At 47.5% G+C, this 19,611-nt stretch overlaps 1 protein-coding gene across 1 annotated transcript; it reads right to left on the reverse strand.

Moving 5' to 3' along the window:
• Window positions 1–590: 590 nt before the first annotated feature.
• Window positions 591–16,994, reverse strand: LOC144502283 (beta-crystallin B1-like). The gene is made up of 5 exons (XM_078226097.1): window positions 16,917–16,994; window positions 12,012–12,130; window positions 9,412–9,544; window positions 7,388–7,530; window positions 591–759 (listed from the first exon to the last, which is right to left on the reverse strand). Exons 1-5 carry the CDS (start codon window positions 16,992–16,994, stop codon window positions 591–593), a joined length of 642 nt encoding a protein of 213 aa, XP_078082223.1.
• Window positions 16,995–19,611: the final 2,617 nt, after the last annotated feature.

A 19,611-nucleotide genomic window follows, 5' to 3' on the forward strand; every position in this document is an offset into this window, starting at 1 on the left:
CTCAAATCCTACACTTTGCTACCAGACAATGTTCCCCCCCATCACTCCCCAAGACCCAGACAATGCCCCCCCCCCGACTCCTCAAGACCCAGACGGTGCCCCCTCCCACTCCCCAAGACCCAGACTCTGCCCCCCCAACTCCTCAAGATCCAGATGGTGCCCCCTCCCATTCCCCAAAACCCAGACGGTGCCCCCTCCCACTCCCCAAGACCCAGACTCTGCCCCCCCAACTCCTCAAGATGCAGACGGTGCCCCCTCCCACTTTCCAAGACCCAGACGGTGCCCCCTCCCACTCCCCAAGACCCAGACAATGCCCCTTCCCACTCCCCAAGATCCAGTCTGTTCCCTTCCCCCTCTCCATGATCCTGTCTGCTCCCCCCTTCCCCTCCAAATCCCTTTAGAGTCCTTCACCCCATTAGTAGTTGTCTAGTGATTGATTCAAGAAGGCAGTGCCTCCCTCACAGAACCCAGTCGTGACCTCGCTGCACCCCCAGTGTCCCTCATCTCATCTCAATCCTGTCACCCAGGTGTCCCTGAGGCTAAAGGGCTTCTTGTAAGCCAATGCGCCTGCCACTCCATGCCCATGGCGACTAGTTGGTGATGGTGAAACATCCTTGCGTGTTCCACTGCTGGTCACGGATTCGGCGCATAGACTGAATCTGAGGCCGATGAGCGCCCCACTCATTCCAATGTCGGTACTCGCCTTTCTCCAAGAGGAACTGGTAACCACGGTAACCGGGGTATTCGTACCCCACCCATCTACCGGGAGACAGAATGAGAGAGTGAGGGAGGCAAAGGATAAAGAATCATGTAAACAATCGTAACGGTGATGATGGCCACCTGATCTGAGAGAGCCAGTGTGCAATTGGAAAGAGTATGTCATACCTGCTCACATCTATGGATATCACTATAAGCCAGCTACAGAAGGAAATTGATCAAGTTGGGCAGCACTGTGGCAATGGTAAAATTGGGTCCATAGAATCCTACAGCGCAGAAGGAGGCCATTCGGCCCATCAAGTCTGCACCGACCACGAACCCACCCAAGCCCTATCCCCATATCCCCATGCATTTACCCTAGTTAGTCTGCCTGATGCTAAGGGGCAATTTAGCATGGCCAATCCACCTAACCCGCACATCTTTGTCCTACGGGTGGAAACTGGAGCACCCGGAGGAAACCCACGCAGACACGGGGAGAACGTGCAAACTCCACACAGACAGTGACCCAAGCCGGGAATTGAACCCGTGTCCTTGGCGCTGTGAGGCAGCAGTGCTAACCACTGTGCCACCGTGCCCCCCTTCCTGTGGCTCCACACATAAGAACAAAGAACAAAGAAAATTACAGCACAGGAACAGGCCCTTCGGCCCTCCAAGCCTGCATCAACCATACTGCCCGTCTGAACTAAAAGCCCCCACCCTTCTGGGGCCATATCCCTCTATTCCCATCCTTTTCATGTATTTGTCCAGATGCCTCTTAAAACTCACTATCGTATCTGCTGCCACTACCTCCTCCGGCAGCGAGTTCCAGGCACCCACCACCCTCTGTGTAAAAAATCTGCCTCGTCCTTTTGATTAAGCTTACAATTCCCCTTCTCATCCATGGTTCCCGAATCCTGCCATTTCTATCCTTCATTTTCGTGGGGACATGTCTGTCCTGCACTTCAATCAACCGGCCTTTAAAAGCCTCCCACATGCCAGACGTGGATTTGCCCTCAAATAGCCGCTCCCAATCCACATTCCTTTAAACCTTGCCCCTCGTGCCTTAAACCTGTGCCCCCTAGTAATTGACTCTTCCGCCCTGGGAAAAAGCTTCTGACTATCCACTCTCTTCATGCCCCTCATAATCTGGTAGACTTCTATCAGGTCGCCCCTCAACCTTTCCAGTGAGAACAAACCAAGTTTCTCCAACCTCTCCTCATAGCTAATGCCCTCCATACTAGGCAACATCCTGGTAAATCTTTTCTGTATCCTCTCCAAAGTCTCCTAATATATGCATAAAAAGCATTGGGATTCTCCTTGACCCTGTTTGCTATAGACATTTCACGGCCCCTTTTAGCCTCTTAATTCCATGTTTAAGTTCCTTCCTACCTTCACTGTACTCCTCAAGGGCTTTGTCAGTTTTTAGATGCCTAGACCTATCATATGCTTGCTTTTCCTTTTGATTAAGCTTACAATTCCCCTTCTCATCCATGGTTCCCGAATCCTGCCATTTCTATCCTTCATTTTCGTGGGGACATGTCTGTCCTGCACTTCAATCAACCGGCCTTTAAAAGCCTCCCACATGCCAGACGTGGATTTGCCCTCAAATAGCCGCTCCCAATCCACATTCCCCAGTTCCTAATTTAGGGGTAATTGGCCCTCGCCCAATTAAGCACCTCACTCGAGGGCCACTCTTGTCCTTATCCATGACTACCCGAAATCTTATGGAATTATGGTCGTTCAGCCCAAAATGCCCCCCGCCACTGAAACATCGATCACCCGGCCCGGCTCATTCCCCAATACCAAGTCTAGTATGGCACCCTCTCTGGTTGGATTGTCAACATTCTGCATCAAAAAGCCCTCCTGGACACATCGAACAAATTGCTCTCCATCCAAGCCCCTGGCTCTAAGGGGGTCCCAGTCAATATGGGGGAAGTTAAAGTTACCCATTACAACTATCCTATTTTCACACCTTTTCAGTATCTGACTACACAACTGCTCCTCTAGCTCCTGCGGGCTGCTGGGAGGTCCATAGTACACTCCCAGCATTGTGATTTCACCCTTCTTATTCCTGAGCTCCACCCACAATGCCTCACTACACGATCCCTCCAATTTCTCCTCCCTCAACACAACTGTGATCTGCTCCCTAATCAGCAATGCGACTCCCCCACTTTTATTTCCCCTTCTGTCACGTCTAAAACAATGCTATCCCAGAATGTTAAGCTGCCAGTCCTATCCATTCTTTAACCATGTCTCCAAAATTGCAATAACATCATAATTCCATGCAGTAATCCAAGCTCTCAGTTCATCTGTTTTACCTGTTATGCATAGTTTTAGGGTAAGGGGCAGGAGATTCATGGGGGTTTGGGAAGATAGTTTTTCATTCAGAGGGTGGTGGGAATCTGGAATGCGCTGCCTGGGAAGATAGTGGAGACTGGAAACCTTATAACCTTTAAAATATATTTGGATGAGCATTTGAAATATCATAACATTCAAGGATACATGTTACAGAGAAGGAGGTGCTGGATGTCTTAAAGCGCATCAAGGTAGATAAATCCACGGGATCTGATGAAGTGTATCCCAGGACATTGTGGGAGGCTAAGGAGGAAATTGCAGGTCCTCCAGCCGAGATATTTGAATCAACGATAGTCACAGGTGAGGTGCCTAAAGATTGGAGGGTGGCAAATGTTGTGCCTTTTTTAAAAAAGGGCTGCAGGGAAAAGCCTGGGAACTACAGGCCGGTGAGCCTCACATCTGTGGTGGGTAAGTTGTTAGAAGATATTTTGAGAGACAGGGCATTTAGAGATGCAAGGACTGATTAGGGACAGTCAGCATGGCTTTGTGAGTGGAAAATCATGTCTCACAAATTTGATTGAGTTTTTCGAAGGGGTAACCAAGAAGGTAGATGAGGGCAGTGCAGTTGATGTTATCTACATGGACTTTAGTAAGGCCTTTGACAAGGAAGAATGGTAGGTTGTTGCATAAGGTTAAATCTCACGGGATCCAGAGTGAGGTATCTAAATGGATAAAAAAACTGGCTCGATGACAGAAGCCAGAGGGTGGTTGTGGAGAGTTGTTTTTCAAATTGGAGAACTGTGACCAGCGGTGTGCCTCAGGGATCAGTGCTGGGCCCACTGTTATTTGTCATTTATATTAATGATTTGGATGAGAATATAGGAGGCATGGTTAGTAAGTTTGCAGATGGCACCAAAATTGGTGGCATAGTGGACAGTGAAGAAGGTTATCTCGGATTACAACAGGATCTTGATCAATTGGTCCAATGGGCTGACGAATGGCAGATGGAGTTTAATTTAGATAAATGTGAGGTAATGCATTTTGGTAGATTGAACCAGGGCAGGACTTACTCAGTTAATGGTAGGGTGTTGGGGAGAGTTACAGAACAAAGAGATCTAGGGGTACAGGTTCATAGCTCCTTGAAATTGGAGTCACAGGTGGACAGAGTGGTGAAGAAGGCATTCAGCATGCTTGGTTTCATTGGTCAGAACATTGAATACAGGAGTTGGGACGTCTTGTTGAAGTTGTACAAGACATTGGTAAGGCCACACTTGGAATACTGTATGCAGTTCTGGTCACCTTATTATAGATAGGATCTTATTAAACTAGAAAGAGTGCAGAAGAGATTTACTAGAATGCTACTGGGACTTGATGGATTGAATTATAAGGAGAGGCTGGATAGACTGGGATTTTTTTCTCTGGAGCATAGAAGGCTGAGGGGTGATCCTATAGAGGTCTATAAAATAATAAGTGGCATTGATCAGCTAGAAAGTCAATATCTTTTCCCAAAGGTAGGGGAGTCTAAAACTAGAGGACATAGGTTTAAGGTGAGAGGGGAGAGATACAAAAGTGTCCAAAGGGGCAATTGTTTCACACAGAGGGTGGTGACTGTCTGGAACAAGCTGCCAGAGGTAGTAGTAGAGGCGGGTACAATTTTGTCTTTTAATGGGATGTTGTGTCCTCTGGCTGAGGTCTAGAAAAAGGGGTCACAATCTCAGAATACAGGATTGGCCATTTAGGACTGAGGTGAGGAGAAAGTTATTCACTCAGAGGGAGGTGAATCTGTCGAATTCTCTCCCTCATAAAGCTGTGGAGGACAAGTCACTGAATATGTTTAAAAGATAAATAGATAGATTTCTAAACACGTAAAGTTTGGAAGGATATTGTAGAGAACTGGAGTCTAGCATTGTAAATACGTAGGGTTACAGGGATAGGGCCTGGGCGGGATTGTAATCAGTGCAGGCTCGAAGGACCGAATGGCCTGCTCCTGCTCCCATTTGCTATGTTTCTAAAGTGGGTACAGGGATATGATTGCTCTCTGGAATATCATACTATTATCCCATGTGCCCCTTCTTCTGTTTAACGCAGATAGCAGTAATTCCCTGTCACTTCAGGAGGTGTAGAGAGAACATGTCCCTGCCCACATCAACAGGGATGAAGTAGAAAGAGTCGAGAGCTTCATGTTTTTAGGTGTCCAGATCACCAACAACCTGTCCTGGGCTCCCCACGCCAACACGATAGTTAAGAAAGCCCACCAACGCTTCTATTTCCTCAGAAGACTAAGGAAATTTGGCATGTTCACTACGACTCTCACCAACCTTTACAGATGCACCAGAGGAAGCATTCTTTCTGGTTGTATCAAAGCTTGGTATGGTTGCTGCTCTCCCAAGGCCGCAAGAAACTACAAAAGGTCATGAATGTAGCCCAATCCATCACGCAAACCAGCCTTCCATCCACTAACTTTGTCTGCACTTCCTGCTGCCTCGGCAAATCAGCCAGCATAATTAAGGACCCCATGCATCCCGAACATTCTCTCTTCCACCTTCTTCCCGTCGGGAAAAAGATACAAAAGTCTGAGGTCACGTACCAACCGACTCAAGAACAGCTCCTTCCCTGCTGCTGTCAGACTTTTGAATGGCCCTACCTTGCATTAAGTTGATCTTTCTCTACACCCTAGCTATGACTGTAACACTGCACTCTGCACTCCCTCCTTTCCTTCTCTATGAACGGTATGCTTTGTTTGTATAGCGCGCAAGAAACAATACTTTTTACTGTATACTAATACATGTGACAATAATAAATCAATTCAAATCAAGAGAAGTGATTGCAGAGCCTCTGGCTCTGATCTTCAGGTCGTCGTTGGCCTCTGGTATAGTACCAGAAGATTGGAGGTTAGCGAATGTTGTCCCATTGTTTAAGAAGGGGAACAGAGACTTCCCCGGGAATTATAGACCGGTGAGTCTCACTTCTGTTGTCGGCAAGATGTTGGAAAAAATTATAAGGGATAGGATTTATAGTTATTTGGAGAGTAATGAATTGATAGGTGATAGTCAGCATGGTTTTGTGGCAGGTAGGTCGTGCCTTACTAACCTTATTGAGTTTTTTGAGAAAGTGACCAAGGAGGTGGATGGGGGCAAGGCAGTGGACGTGGTATATATGGATTTTAGTAAGGCGTTTGATAAGGTTCACCATGGTAGGCTTCTGCAGAAAATGCAGATGTATGGGATTGGGGGTGATCTAGGAAATTGGATCAGGAATTGGCTAGCGGATAGGAAACAGAGGGTGGTGGTTGATAGTAAATATTCATCATGGAGTGCGGTTACAAGTGGTGTACCTCAGGGATCTGTTTTGGGGCCACTGCTGTTTGTAATATTTATTAATGATCTGGATGAGGGTATAGTTGGGTGGATTAGCAAATTTGCTGATGACACCAAAGTCGGTGGTGTGGTAGACAGTGAGGAAGGGTGTCGTAGTTTGCAGGAAGACTTAGACAGGTTGCAAAGTTGGGCCGAGAGGTGGCGGATGGAGTTTAATGCGGAGAAGTGTGAGGTAATTCACTTTGGTAGGAATAACAGATGTGTTGAGTATAGGGCTAACGGGAGGACTTTGAATAGTGTGGAGGAGCAGAGGGATCTAGGTGTATGTGTGCATAGATCCCTGAAAGTTGGGAATCAAGTAGATAAGGTTGTTAAGAAGGCATATGGTGTCTTGGCGTTTATTGGTAGGGGGATTGAATTTAGGAGTCGTAGCGTTATGTTGCAACTGTACACAACTCTGGTGCGGCCGCACTTGGAGTACTGTGTGCAGTTCTGGTCCCCACATTACAGGAAGGATGTGGAGGCTTTGGAGAGGGTGCAGAGGAGGTTTACCAGGATGTTGCCTGGTATGGAGGGGAGATCCTATGAGGAGAGGCTGAGGGATTTGGGATTGTTTTCGCTGGAAAGGCGGCTAAGAGGGGATCTTATTGAAACATATAAGATGATTAGAGGTTTAGATAGGGTGGATAGTGATAGCCTTTTTCCTCTGATGGAGAAATCCAGCACGAGGGGGCATGGCTTTAAATTGAGGGGGGGTAGTTATAGAACCGATGTCAGGGGTAGGTTCTTTACCCAGAGGGTGGTGAGGGATTGGAATGCCCTGCCAGCATCAGTAGTAAATGCGCCTAGTTTGGGGGCGTTTAAGAGATCCGTAGATAGGTTCATGGACGAAAAGAAATTGGTTTAGGTTGGAGGGTCACAGTTTTTTTTTTTAACTGGTCGGTGCAACATCGTGGGCCGAAGGGCCTGTTCTGCGCTGTAATGTTCTATGTTCTATGTTCTATGTTCTAATCAAATCAAACTTGTTCTCCTTGTCACTGATTGCAGAGATTTGAGCTAAGGATGAGAATTATACTTACGTTCCGCAGCTCACAGTAATACTTCCCACCCGATTGGTAAATCCATATGAATAAAGACTGGGGACATCATCATCCATTATCTCCATCTTGCGACCCTGAAATCCAGCCATTTCATACAGACAGATCTTGTGCTGATTGGGATCCTACCAAATGGAAAGAAAACTTGAACATTTCACTGAATTCTCCATTCTCAGTGTTTTTGATCAATGTGTGAAAGGTCAGTGTGTGAAAGGTCAGTGTGTGAAAGGTCAGTGTGTGAAAGGTCAGTGTGTGAAAGGTCAGTGTGTGAAAGGTCAGTGTGTGAAAGGTCAGTGTGTGATAATGGTTACTGACCCTTCACACTTTGACTTTTCACACTCTGACCATTTTAATGAATCAACTCTGTGCTGGAAATCGGTATGGAGGTGATTAGCATATTGAAACGAGCATGGAGGTGATTAGCATATTGAAATGAGTATTTCAATGTGATTCACGGGCCCAAGGACGGTATTCTCCGGCCCGCGAGCATCTCCCACCCCTGCTGGGAGTGCCAGCCTGGTACTCTGGCACTGCCCAAGGGGCAAATTGGTGCTGCTTACTCGGCACTGGGCAGTGCCAAAAGTGGGGCCAGAAGGGCAGGGCCTACTGGGGGGATGGCGTCTACTGGGGGAATGATTCATTGCCATTCTGCGAGAGGATCGGTGGGGGAGGGAAGGGAGTGAAGGTTATCGGGGCTGGCCATTCTAGGGTCTGGAGGAGGTTACCAAGATAGGGAGGGGTGTCGGAGCTAGAGGGGTTACAGAGATAGGAAGGTTGTAAGGGGCTGGAGGAGTATTTAGAGATAGGGAGGGGTGTAGGGGCTGGAGGAGGTTACAGACATAGGGAAGGTTGTAGGGGGCTGGAGGAGTTTATAGAGATAGGGAGGAGTGTAGGAACTGGAGGAAGTTACAAAGATTGGGAGGATTACAGGGAATTGGAGGAGGTTACAGAGATAGGGAGGTGTGTAAGAGCTGGAGGAGGTTACAGAGATTGGGAGGGGGTGTAGGAGCTGGAGAAGGTTATACTCCCCTATCTTTGGGAAAAGATGTTGACTATCTACTTTATCTATGCCCCTCATTATTTTATAGACCTCTATAAGATCATCCCTAAGTCTCCAATGCTCCACGGAAAAAAGTCCCAGTCTATCCAGCCTCTCCTTATAACTCAAACTATCAAGTCCCGGTAGCATCCTAGTAAATCGTTTCTGCACTTTTTCTAGTTTAATAATATCCTTTCTGTAGGAGGGTGGTCAGAACTGCACACAGTATTCCAAGTTTGGCCTTACCAATGTCTTGTACAACTTCAACAAGACGTCCCAACTCCCATATTCAATGTTCTGGCCAATGAAACCAAGCATGCTGAATGCCTTCATTACTTTGTCCACCTGTGACTCCACTTTCAAGGAGCTATGAACCTGTACCCCTAGATCTCTTTGTTCTATAACTCTCCCCCAGTGCCCTACCGTTAACTGAGTAAGTCCTGCCCTGGTTCAATCTACTAAAATGCATCACCTTGCATTTATCTAAATTAAACTCCATCTGCCATTCATCAGCCCACTGGCCCAATTGATCAAGATCCTGTTGCAATCCTAGATAACTTTCTTCACTATCCACTATGCCACCAATCTTGGTGTCATCTGCAAACTTACTAACCATGTCTCCTAAATTCTCATCCAAATCATTAATATAAATGACAAATAACAGTGGACCCAGCACTGATCCCTGAGGCACACCGCTGGTCACAGGCTTCCAGTTTGAAAAACAGCCCTCTACAACCACCCTCTGTCTCTGTCATCAAGCCAATTTTGTATCCATTTGCCTACCTCAACCTGGACCCCGTAATTGAACAAATATAAAGGAGTTGAAAGAACTTCAAGCAACAGATTAAATGTCAAAGTCACTGTTAACACACTGGCAGCTAAGTGAAGTAAAAAACAGGAACAGGAGAGAGTGGGGAGGGCTATAATTAACCTTCAAACAGGTATATTGATTTGAACGGTAACTTACCATATGGACGGGTCTGAAAGACATGATATAGTCATTCTTGTAACTGTTGGACCAGGAATCCCAGCGAGGGAATTCTCCCTTCTCCAATATAAACATTTCACCGGAAAAATTGCGTTTGTCATAGACGACCCATCTGTCAGGAGCAATGGAATTCGATTCAGTTTGATAACCATGTGGCTACATCCCTTAAAGGAGCAGCAACTGGGGAACACATTTATGAACTGTACACTTTTCTGGAAACACATTAACCCCAGCAAACACCTTCTTCCATTATCCCTCAAACCCTGTATCTTATATCCCAACTCTCTCCAATCCAAAATCTACAGAATTCCTACAATCCCTCTTTCTCTGTATCCTTCAATCCCAGATTCTTCCCAAATCACTTGATTTCCCTTTCTCCCCAAATCCCACAGCCCTACATTCTCTCTAGATCCATCTCTTCTAATCGCTTTTTAAAAATTCATTCATGGAACATGGGCGTCGCTGGCCAGCATTTATTGCCCATCCCCAGTTGCCCTGGAGAAGGTGGTTGTGAGCTGCCTTCTTGAATCGCTGCAGTCCAGGATTTTGACCCAGCGACTGCGAAGCAACGGCGATATATTTAGAAAGTCAGGATGGTGAGTGGCTCGGAGGGGAACTTGCAGGTGGTGGTGTTCCCATTTATCTGCTGCCCTTGTCCTTCTAGATGGAAGTGGTCGTGGGTTTGGAAGGTGCTGTCTAAGGATCTTTGGTGAATTGCTGCAGTGCATCTTGTAGATAGTACACACTGCTGCTACTGAGCGTCAGTGGTGGAGGGAGTGAATGTTTGAAGATGTGGTGCCAATCAAGCGGGCTGTTTTGTCCTGAATGGTAGTGTTGCTGGAGCTGCATCGATCCAGGCAGGTGGGGAGTATTCCATCACACTCCTGACTTGTGCTTTGTAGATGATGGATAGGCTTTGGGAGTCAGGAGGTGAGTTACCTAATGCAGTATTCCTAGCCTCTGACCTGCTCTTGTAGCCACTGTGTTTATGTGGCGAGTCCAGTTGAGTTTCTGGTCAATGGTAACCCCCAAGATGTTGACAGTGGGGGATTCAGTGATGGTTACACCATTGAATGCCAAGGGGCAGTGGTTAGAGTGTCTCTTGTTGGTGATGGTCATTGCCTGGCATTTGTGTGGCATGAATGTTACTTGCCACTTGTCAGCCCAAGCCTGGATGTTGTCCAGATCTTGTTGCATTTGAGCATGGACTATATCTGAGGAGTCGCGAACATTGTGCAATCATCGGCGAATATCCCCAATTCTGACCTTATGACGGGGGGAAGGCCATTGATGAAGCAGCTGAAGATGGTTGGGTCTAGGACACTAGCCTGAGGGACTCCTGCAGAGATGTCCTGGAGCTGAGATGACTGACCCTCCACTACCACAACCATCTTCCTATGTACCTATGTAACTCTAACCAGCAGAGAGTTTGCCCCCTGACACCCATTGATTCCAGTTTGGCTAGGGCTCCTTGATGCCACACTCAGTCGAATGCGGCCCTGATGTCAAGGGCTGTCACTCTCACCCCACCTCTGGAATTCAGCTCTTTCGTCCATGTTTGAACCAAGGCTGTAATGAGGTCAGGAGTTGAGTGACCCTGGCAAAACCTAAACCGGGCGTCACTGAGCAGGTTATTGCTGAGCAGGTGCTGCTTGATAGCACTGTCAAAGACCCCTTCCATCTCTTTACTGATGATTGAGAGTAGACTGATTGGATGGTAATTGGCTGGGTTGGATTTGTCCTGCTTTTTGTGTACAGGACATACCTGGCAATTTTCCACATTGTTGGGTAGATGCCTGTGTTGTAACTATTGGAAGAGCTTGGCTAGGGGAGCGGCAAGTTCTGGAGCCTAAGTCTTCAGTGCTATTGCCGGAATGTTAGCAGGGTCCTTTGCCTTTGCGGTTCCCAGTGCCTCCAACCATTTCTTGCTATCACGTGGAGTGAATCGAATTGGCTGGAGACTGGAATCTGAGATGCTGGGGACCACTGGAGGAGGCTGAAATGGATCATCCACTTGGCACTTCTGGCTGAAGATTGCTGCAAATGCTTCAGTCTTATCTTTCTTAAGTTCCCTCTTGCACTTCCTATGTTCTTCTAGGGCCCCAGCTGAATTGCTCCCTTTGGATTTGCTAAAAGCCTTTCTCTTCCTCCTTATCCAGTCCTGAATTCTCCTGGCCATCCAGGGTTCCCTGAACTTACTGCTCTTACATTTCCCCTTGTAGGGTACATGTTGGACCTGGACTCTCCCCAGCTCCTTTTTGAATGCCCCCCCATGGCTCTGCTGTAGACGTTGTCTGTTATAATAGATGTGAATATGAGACTATTCTGCCGTTGAGATGGAGTTAAAGTGCCTGGCAGCAACAATTTGGCAAAGATCAGAGGGTGTGCCAGTCTTACTGACAATAGTTACCTGTCGATGTAAATAATTAACAAATATCACAACCTTACATCTTCCTGTGCAGAGGCGATGTTGCTGTAATTTGCTTTAATGTTTGATTGAGCTGATTATAGTGGGAGATTATACAGTGAGACCCATTCCTCTTCTAAACTGCCCCTTGACCAGAAAAGGTGTAACTTACGGTCCACAGTCGACTCGCATTGAACCAATCCGCTCGAAGCCCATATCGCACACATTCATGCACTCTCCACTAACTTCCAAACAGCGGCCTCGGAAATTCTCCTGTTCAAAGATCAACATCTGAGGAAGAACAAAAGAATATCGAATTATCAGGAAATTCAAGAGTCAAATCCAGTCCCAACACGCTGAGGACAAACTCTCCAGAAAATAATCTCAGTTGGTCGAGCTGAGTTTCATGAATTTACGGCCCTCTGTGGCCGTCAGGAGATTCACCCCAGTGGGGGGAGGAGGGTGGGGGGAGGTGGGAGGAGGGGGGGTGGGGGCAGAGTCTAAACCTGTTGGAGAAGCTGGCAACAGAATGCTCGGGGGGCCATAGGGCACGCGTCGATCTCCCAACACACCGGGGAGATCAGTTGACATTCCCCCCGTCACTGAAAACTAGAAACACTGAACAAAGAAAACTACAGCACAGGAACAGGCCCTTCGGCCTTCCAAGCCTGCACCGACCATGCTGCCCAACTTAACTAAAACCCCTTACCCTTCCGGGGACCATATCCCTCTATTTCCATCCTATTCATGTATTTGTCAAGATGCCCCTTAAAAGTCACTACCGTGTCCGCTTCCACTACCTCCCCCGGCAACGAGTTCCAGGCACCCACCACCCTCTGTGTAAAAAATCTGCCTTGTATATCTCCTTTAAACCTTGTCCCTCGCACCTTAAACCTGTGCCCCCTCGTAATTGACTCTTCCACCCTGGGAAAAAGCTTCTGACTATCCACTCTGTCCATGTCTCTCACAATCTTGTAGACTTCTATCAGGTCGCCCCTCAACCTCCGTCGTTTCCTCCAGATGTTCCAGTTTCCTCTCACCCAGTCCTGCAGTCTCTTCTTTCATTCACTGGCCCCCTATGTGAGACCTTATCGAAAGCCTTCAGAAAGTCCAAATACCACTCCCACTGCTCCAAGTGACATCATCACAAAACTTCAACAGGTTTGTGATTAATTTGATTTGCCCAATCTATATGCAGATTAAAGTCACCCATAATTACAGATGTTTCTTTCATAGAATCCCTACGGTGCAGAAGGAGGCCATTTGGCCCATCAATTCTGCACTGACTCTCCAACAGAGCTTTCCACCTAGACTCTATCCCAGTAACTCCATGTTTTTAATTCCTTAATCCCCCCTAATCTAAACATTTTGGGACACTAAGGGACAATTTAGCAAGGCCAATCAACACAGCCCGCACATCTTTGGATTGTGGGAGGAAACTGGAGCACCCGGAGGAAACCCACGCCGACACGGGGAGAACGTGCAGACTCCGCGCAGACAGTGACCCGAAGATGCCCCCGAGAGAGAAGCCGGTAAGGCAAATGAGCCCAGACGATTGTTCACCGGACTCATTAATAATATTAAAATGAGCTCATGAATATTCAAATCAGCCTTGTGTCCTTCCCGAGCATGATGTTGATTACATCGACAGAACAGGGCCGGTAAGATCACAAGAGGTGAGAAACTGGGTGCGAACCCGACTTTTCCCCCTCGTGCGACCTTACTGGCTCGCCACGCTGATCAACCAGTGTAGTGAGCTGGTAAACTCACCCCTGTATGTTTTCAAGAAGGAATTAGAAAAAGCTCTTGGGGTGAAGGGGATCAAAGGAAATGGGGGAAGGATGTGGGGGAAGGAAGGATCAGGTATTGAGTTGAATGATCAGCCATGATCATAGTAGAAACATAGAAACTAGAAGCAGGAGGAGGCCATTTGGCCCTTCGAACCTGCTCCGCCATTCATTTTGATCATGGCTAATCATCAAATTCAATATCCTGATCCCCCCTTCCTCCCATATCACTTAATCCCTTTAGTCCCAAGAGCTATATCTAATTTCTTCTTGAAATCAGACGTTTTGGCCTCAACTACTTTCTGTGGGAGTGAATTCCACACATTCACCACCTCCGGGTGAAGAAATTTCTCCCCACCTCAGGCTTAAAACATTTATCCTCAAACTCTGACCCCTAGTTCTGGACTCCTCCACAATCGGGAACATTCTGAATCTACCCTGTCCATTCCTTTTGCTTTGTAAAGCTGTGTATCTCCTTTCCAGAAGCACCCCACTCTCTCTTTAGTTTAAAGTCCTCTCTATTTTCCCAGTTGTGCTTCTCTATTCCCTTTTCACTTTCTTCATCAGTTTCTTGGTCATTATTTACTGGATTAGAAATCTTTCCCAATCCTCGGGCTTGTTGCTTTTGACGGTAGCATGCAAAATCTTGAACTTCTGTTATATCATCAGTTTTGATTCACATTTCCTGATGGGTTTTTACATCTTTCAGAAATGCATATTTTGTTTCACACCATGTTTTACTTCTTAAAAACTAGCCATTGCCTGCATACCGTCAAACTGTTTAATTTATTTTCACAAACACCATAGCTGATTTACCATCAGAATTCCCCATGTTCAGATTTAAGACCATAATTTCAGGTTGAACTGTATCACATTCAAACTGAATGTGTAATTCTCTTATACAGACACTATTAACAGATACATTTCAGCAAAAATAATAATTACAGCTTTCTCGTTAGATAATGCAAAATCTAAAATAGCCCGATTGCGAACTGGTTCTTCATTGTACTGCTACATCAAATGACAGAATAGTCAGTGAAATGTAAATTGAGATTTACTCTGTCTCTGACCCCGGGTTCTACCTGTCCTGCAAGTGTTTGATGGGGACAGTGTAGAGGGAGCTTTACTCTGTATCTAACCCCGTGCTGTACCTGTCCTGGGAGTGTTTGATGGGGACAGTGTAGAGGGAGCTTTACTCTGTATCTAACCCCGTGCTGTACCTGTCCTGGGAGTGTTTGATGGGGACAGTGTAGAGGGAGCTTTACTCTGTATCTAACCCCGTGCTGTACCTGTCCTGGGAGTGTTTGATGGGGACAGTGTAGAGGGAGCTTTACTCTGTATCTAACCCCGTGCTGTACCTGTCCTGGGAGTGTTTGATGGGGACAGTGTAGAGGGAGCTTTACTCTGTATCTAACCCCGTGCTGTACCTGGCCTGGGAGTGTTTGATGGGGGATAGTGTAGAGGGAGCTTTACCCTGTATCGAACCCCATGCTGTACCTGTCCTTGGATGGTTTGATGGGACAGTGTGGAGAGAGCTTTATTCTGTATCTAGCCCTGTGCTGTACCTGTCCTGGGTTTTTTCATGGGGGACAGTGTAGAGGGAGCTTTACTCTGTATCTAACCCCGTGCTGTACCTGTCCTGGGAGTATTTGATGGGGACATTCATATTTACTGTTGAGGAATGTACATACTACAGAAAAGGAGGTGCTGGAAGTCTTAAAGTGCATCAAGGTAGATAAATCCCTGGGACTTGGTGAAGTGTATCCCAGGACGTTGTGGGAGCTAGGGAGGAAATTGCGGGTCCCCTAGCAGAGATATTTCAATCATCGACAGCCACAGGTGAGGTGCCTGAAGATTGGAGGGTGGCAAATGTTGTGCGTTTGTTTAAGAAGTGCAGCAGGGAAAAGCCTGGGAACTACAGGCCGGTGAGCCTAATGTCTGTAGTGGGTAAGTTGTCAGAAGATATTCTAAGAGACAGGATCTACAGGCAGTTAGAGAGGCAAGGACTGATTAGAGACAGTCTGTATGGCTTTGTGAGTGGAAAAACCATGGACGTTAGCAAAGCCTTTGACAAGGTATTGCATGGTAGGTTGTTGCATAAAATTAAATCTCACGGGATCCAGGGTGAGGTATCTAAATGGGTACAAAATTAGTTTGATGATAGAAGCCAGAGGGTGGTTGTAGAGGGTTGTTTTTCAAACTGGAGGCCTGTGACCAGCGGTGTGCCTCAGGGATCAGTGCTGAGTCCACTGTTATTTGTCATTTATATTAATGATTTAGGAGACATGGTTAGTAAGTTTGCAGATGACACCAAGATTGGTGGCATAGTGGACAATGAAGAAGGTTATCTCCAATTGCAGCAGGATCTTCATCAATTGGGCCAGTGGGCTGACAAATGGCAGATTGAGTTTAATTTAAATAAATGTGATGCATTTTGGTAGTTTGAACCAGGGCAGGACTTACTCAGTTAATGGTAGGGCGTTGGGGAGAGTTACAGAACAAAGAGACCTTGGGGTACAGGTTCATAGCTCCTTGAAAGTGGAGTCACAGGTGGACTGAGTGGTGAAGAAGGCATTCGGCATGCTTGGTTTCATTGGTCAGAACATTGAATACAGGAGTTGGGACGTCTTGTTGAAGTTGTACAAGACATTGGTAAGGCCACACTTGGAATATTGTGTACAGTTCTGGTCACCCTATTATAGAAAGGATATTATTAAACTAGAAAGAGTGCAGAAAAGATTTACTAGGATGCTACCGGGACTTGATGGTTTGCGTTATAAGGAGAGGCTGGATAGACTGGGATTTTTTTCGCTGGAGCATAGGAGGCTTAGGGGTGATCTTATAGAGACCCATAGATAAGGTAGATAGTCAACATCTTTCCCAAGGATAGGGGAGTCTAAAACTAGAGAGCATAGGTTTAAGGTGAGAGGGGAGAGACACAAAAGGGTCCAGAGGGGCAATTTTTTCACACAGAGGATGGTGAGTGTCTGGAAGAAGCTGCCAGAGGTAGGAGTAGAGGCGGGTACAACTTTGTCTTTTAAAAAGCGTTTAGATGGTTACATGTGTAAGATGGGTATAGAGGGATATGGCCAAACGCGGGCAATTGGGACTAGCTTGGTGGTTAAAAGAAAGACAGCATGGAGAGGTTGGGCCGAAGGGCCTGTTTCCATGCTGTAAACCTCTATGACTCTATGACTCTGACAGAAGGAGCTTTACTCTGTATCTGCCCCTGTGAATATGAAATTTGGGGTTGGATGGATATGATGATACCTCAGGAATCTTGCACTGACCTTGTATGGCGCCACTTCAGCCTGGCCGGTCTTCATTTGGGAAGGCTTCCCATCAGTTTTGCTCTCTGTCTCGGACATGATTCCGTCTTCGGGCTGGAAGAAGAATACCTCAGTTATCGAAGCTGTTCGGTTTGCTGAAGACACCGCTTGGAGGGTGGAGAGGCGGTGTGGACCTCAGTCACTTGGGGGGGGGGGGGGGGGGGGGCGGGGGGGAATCTTTCACTGAATCCCGCCCCCCCCCCATTTTAACAATGATAAACCCATCCCCCACTGACACAGACACTCCCCACCCCCCTTACACTGACACAGACACTCCCCACCCCCTCACACTGACACAGACACTCCCCACCCCCTCACACTGGCACAGACACTCCCCACCCCCCTCACACTGACACAGACACTCCCCACCCCCCTCACACTGACACAGACACTCCCCATCCCCCTCACACTGACACAGACACTCCCCATCCCCCTCACACTGACACAGACACTCCCCACCCCCTTCCACTGACACAGTCACTCCCCACCCCCTCCCACTGACACAGACACTCCCCACCCCCCTCACACTGACCACAGACACTCCCCATCCCCCTCACACTGACACAGACACTCCCCACCCCCTCCCACTGACACAGTCACTCCCCACCCCCTCACATTGACGCTCACTCCCTCAATCTCTCCATTCATATTCCCATACAGCGGTGACGCTGAGATCAGGAGCTGCTATTTCCGGCTCTTCCCTCGACCCAGGATTATCTCCCTGCTCCGTTTACTCAATCCCACTTTTGGGACCCAGCCCCGATCCCTGACCCCCGACTCCCGACACCCGGCCTCCGACTCCCGACTCCTGACACCCCTGACAATACCCTTCTCAACTTCACTGCACCAATAACCAATCAGGGTCAAGTTTCAGAGTAAGTCCAAGTGAGGACAATCCTCTCCCGAGATTCCCAGATGGACCCCGACCTGAGGGAAACAAGTCGAGTTCCAGAGTCACAGAGATCCACAGCAGAGATAAAGGCCCTTCGTCCCATTGAGCCTGCACTAGTCAAACAGCTCCCAACACACACACTCAGACACACACTCACACAGAAGCATTGCTGATTCAAAGTGCCATATGTTTGGAGAGTTTTAAATGTGAGACCTTTTAAGAAATAAGTGAGGTAAGGAGGTTGGAGAATATCACTCTAACCTCATTGTTAGTAAGATCTTACAAACTACACTAAGTAGAAATTATTCATAAACCTCTCCAGACTTGTGTGTTAAATAAAATTAACACAATATCAAGTAAATGTGGGTGAGGCTTGATCATTTCCCACCTCCCTGTTCCCCATCCTCCTCCCAACTTTCCTGTGAGCCTCCTGCTCTCTCTCCCCTCTCCCTCGGGATTCTCCTCTGAACTAAGCCTCTCCCACCCTTCTGTCCTCTCTCGCGGTGTGTAGGAGCAGGAGATGTTGAACTATTTGGTTAATTGTGTTCCGACAAGGGCAGCATTCGCTGTCCCTCGCTCCGTTACAGCCCCTGAACCCAGCACCTTGCTCGGTCACTTCCAGAGGGGTGGAAGAGCCAATCACATTGCTGAGATACTGGAGTCACATGTAGGCCAGACCAGATAAGGATGGCAGAGTCCCCACTGTCCCTCAGGGGGCTGGATGGGATTATTGGGCACTGGATGATGGTTTCAACTGAGACCACATTCCGGATTTATTCAATGGATTTCAACTGCTGTGGTGAGCCCCAGCCACCAGAAAGCTGACCACTGCGGCACCCGTTCAGTGCCAGTCACCCCTGTCTCCCCCTGACCCAAACCCACTGGGGCACCCATCCAGTGCCAGCCACCTCTGTCTCCCCCTGACCCAAACCCACTGAATACGGTGAAGAAACATAAAAGATGAAGTTTTTACCAGATCTCGAGCTGCAGAATTGCTGTGTCCTGTTGTGGCGTCCGGGGAGAATTTGTTTTCTGAGGAGAACCATTCTGCTTCCTTTTATACCCTGGCTCTGAATACAGAGAGGCCGGAGGATTAGCAATAAACAGAGGAAAATACAGAATCAACACAGAATGCCAGGCTGAATTGCCCGAATCAGCAACTAATGCAAACATTTCATTGGTCAGCGAGTAACTCAGCAAATAATGGGACGGCACGCATCAGCAAATGCTCATAATAATCCTGGATCAATGCACTGGGCTGGAATGGCATCTGGAAAATCGGAACCAATAGGGGGAATATTGTCCAACTGGACCTTTGAGTCTTGCCCACTTTTACCTTCTCAGGTTCCAGCTCAGGGACTGAAGCTCGATAATCCAGGCCGGCCTTCAATGCAATTTGGAAATGATGCACTGACTTTTCACCTGAAAGACAGAAGGCAGTGAAAGAGGATTTGCCCTTGTGTCTGCTCTACCACTCACTGCTGAACTCCACCTCTCAGTCCTCAGTGATCAGCTTCTCATCCTGAGACTGTGCACCCGCAACACCCCCCACCCCACCCCCCCCCCCCCCCGCCCCCCGCCCCCGCCACTGTTTTAGTTTCCGTGACCAGGCGAACAATCTCTCGATGCCAACCCTCAAAGCCTCCTTCAGCTTATTAGATGATTCAATTAGCGCAGCTCTAATTCTTCAAAATTCCAGTCAACACAGGCCCAATCAAATCTTATTCCATGGATGTTATCAATCTGAAAGGGTTGCAGGTTGCT

The sequence above is a fragment of the Mustelus asterias genome, chromosome 13 (genome assembly GCF_964213995.1).
Source record: "Mustelus asterias chromosome 13, sMusAst1.hap1.1, whole genome shotgun sequence".
NCBI lineage: Eukaryota > Metazoa > Chordata > Chondrichthyes > Carcharhiniformes > Triakidae > Mustelus > Mustelus asterias.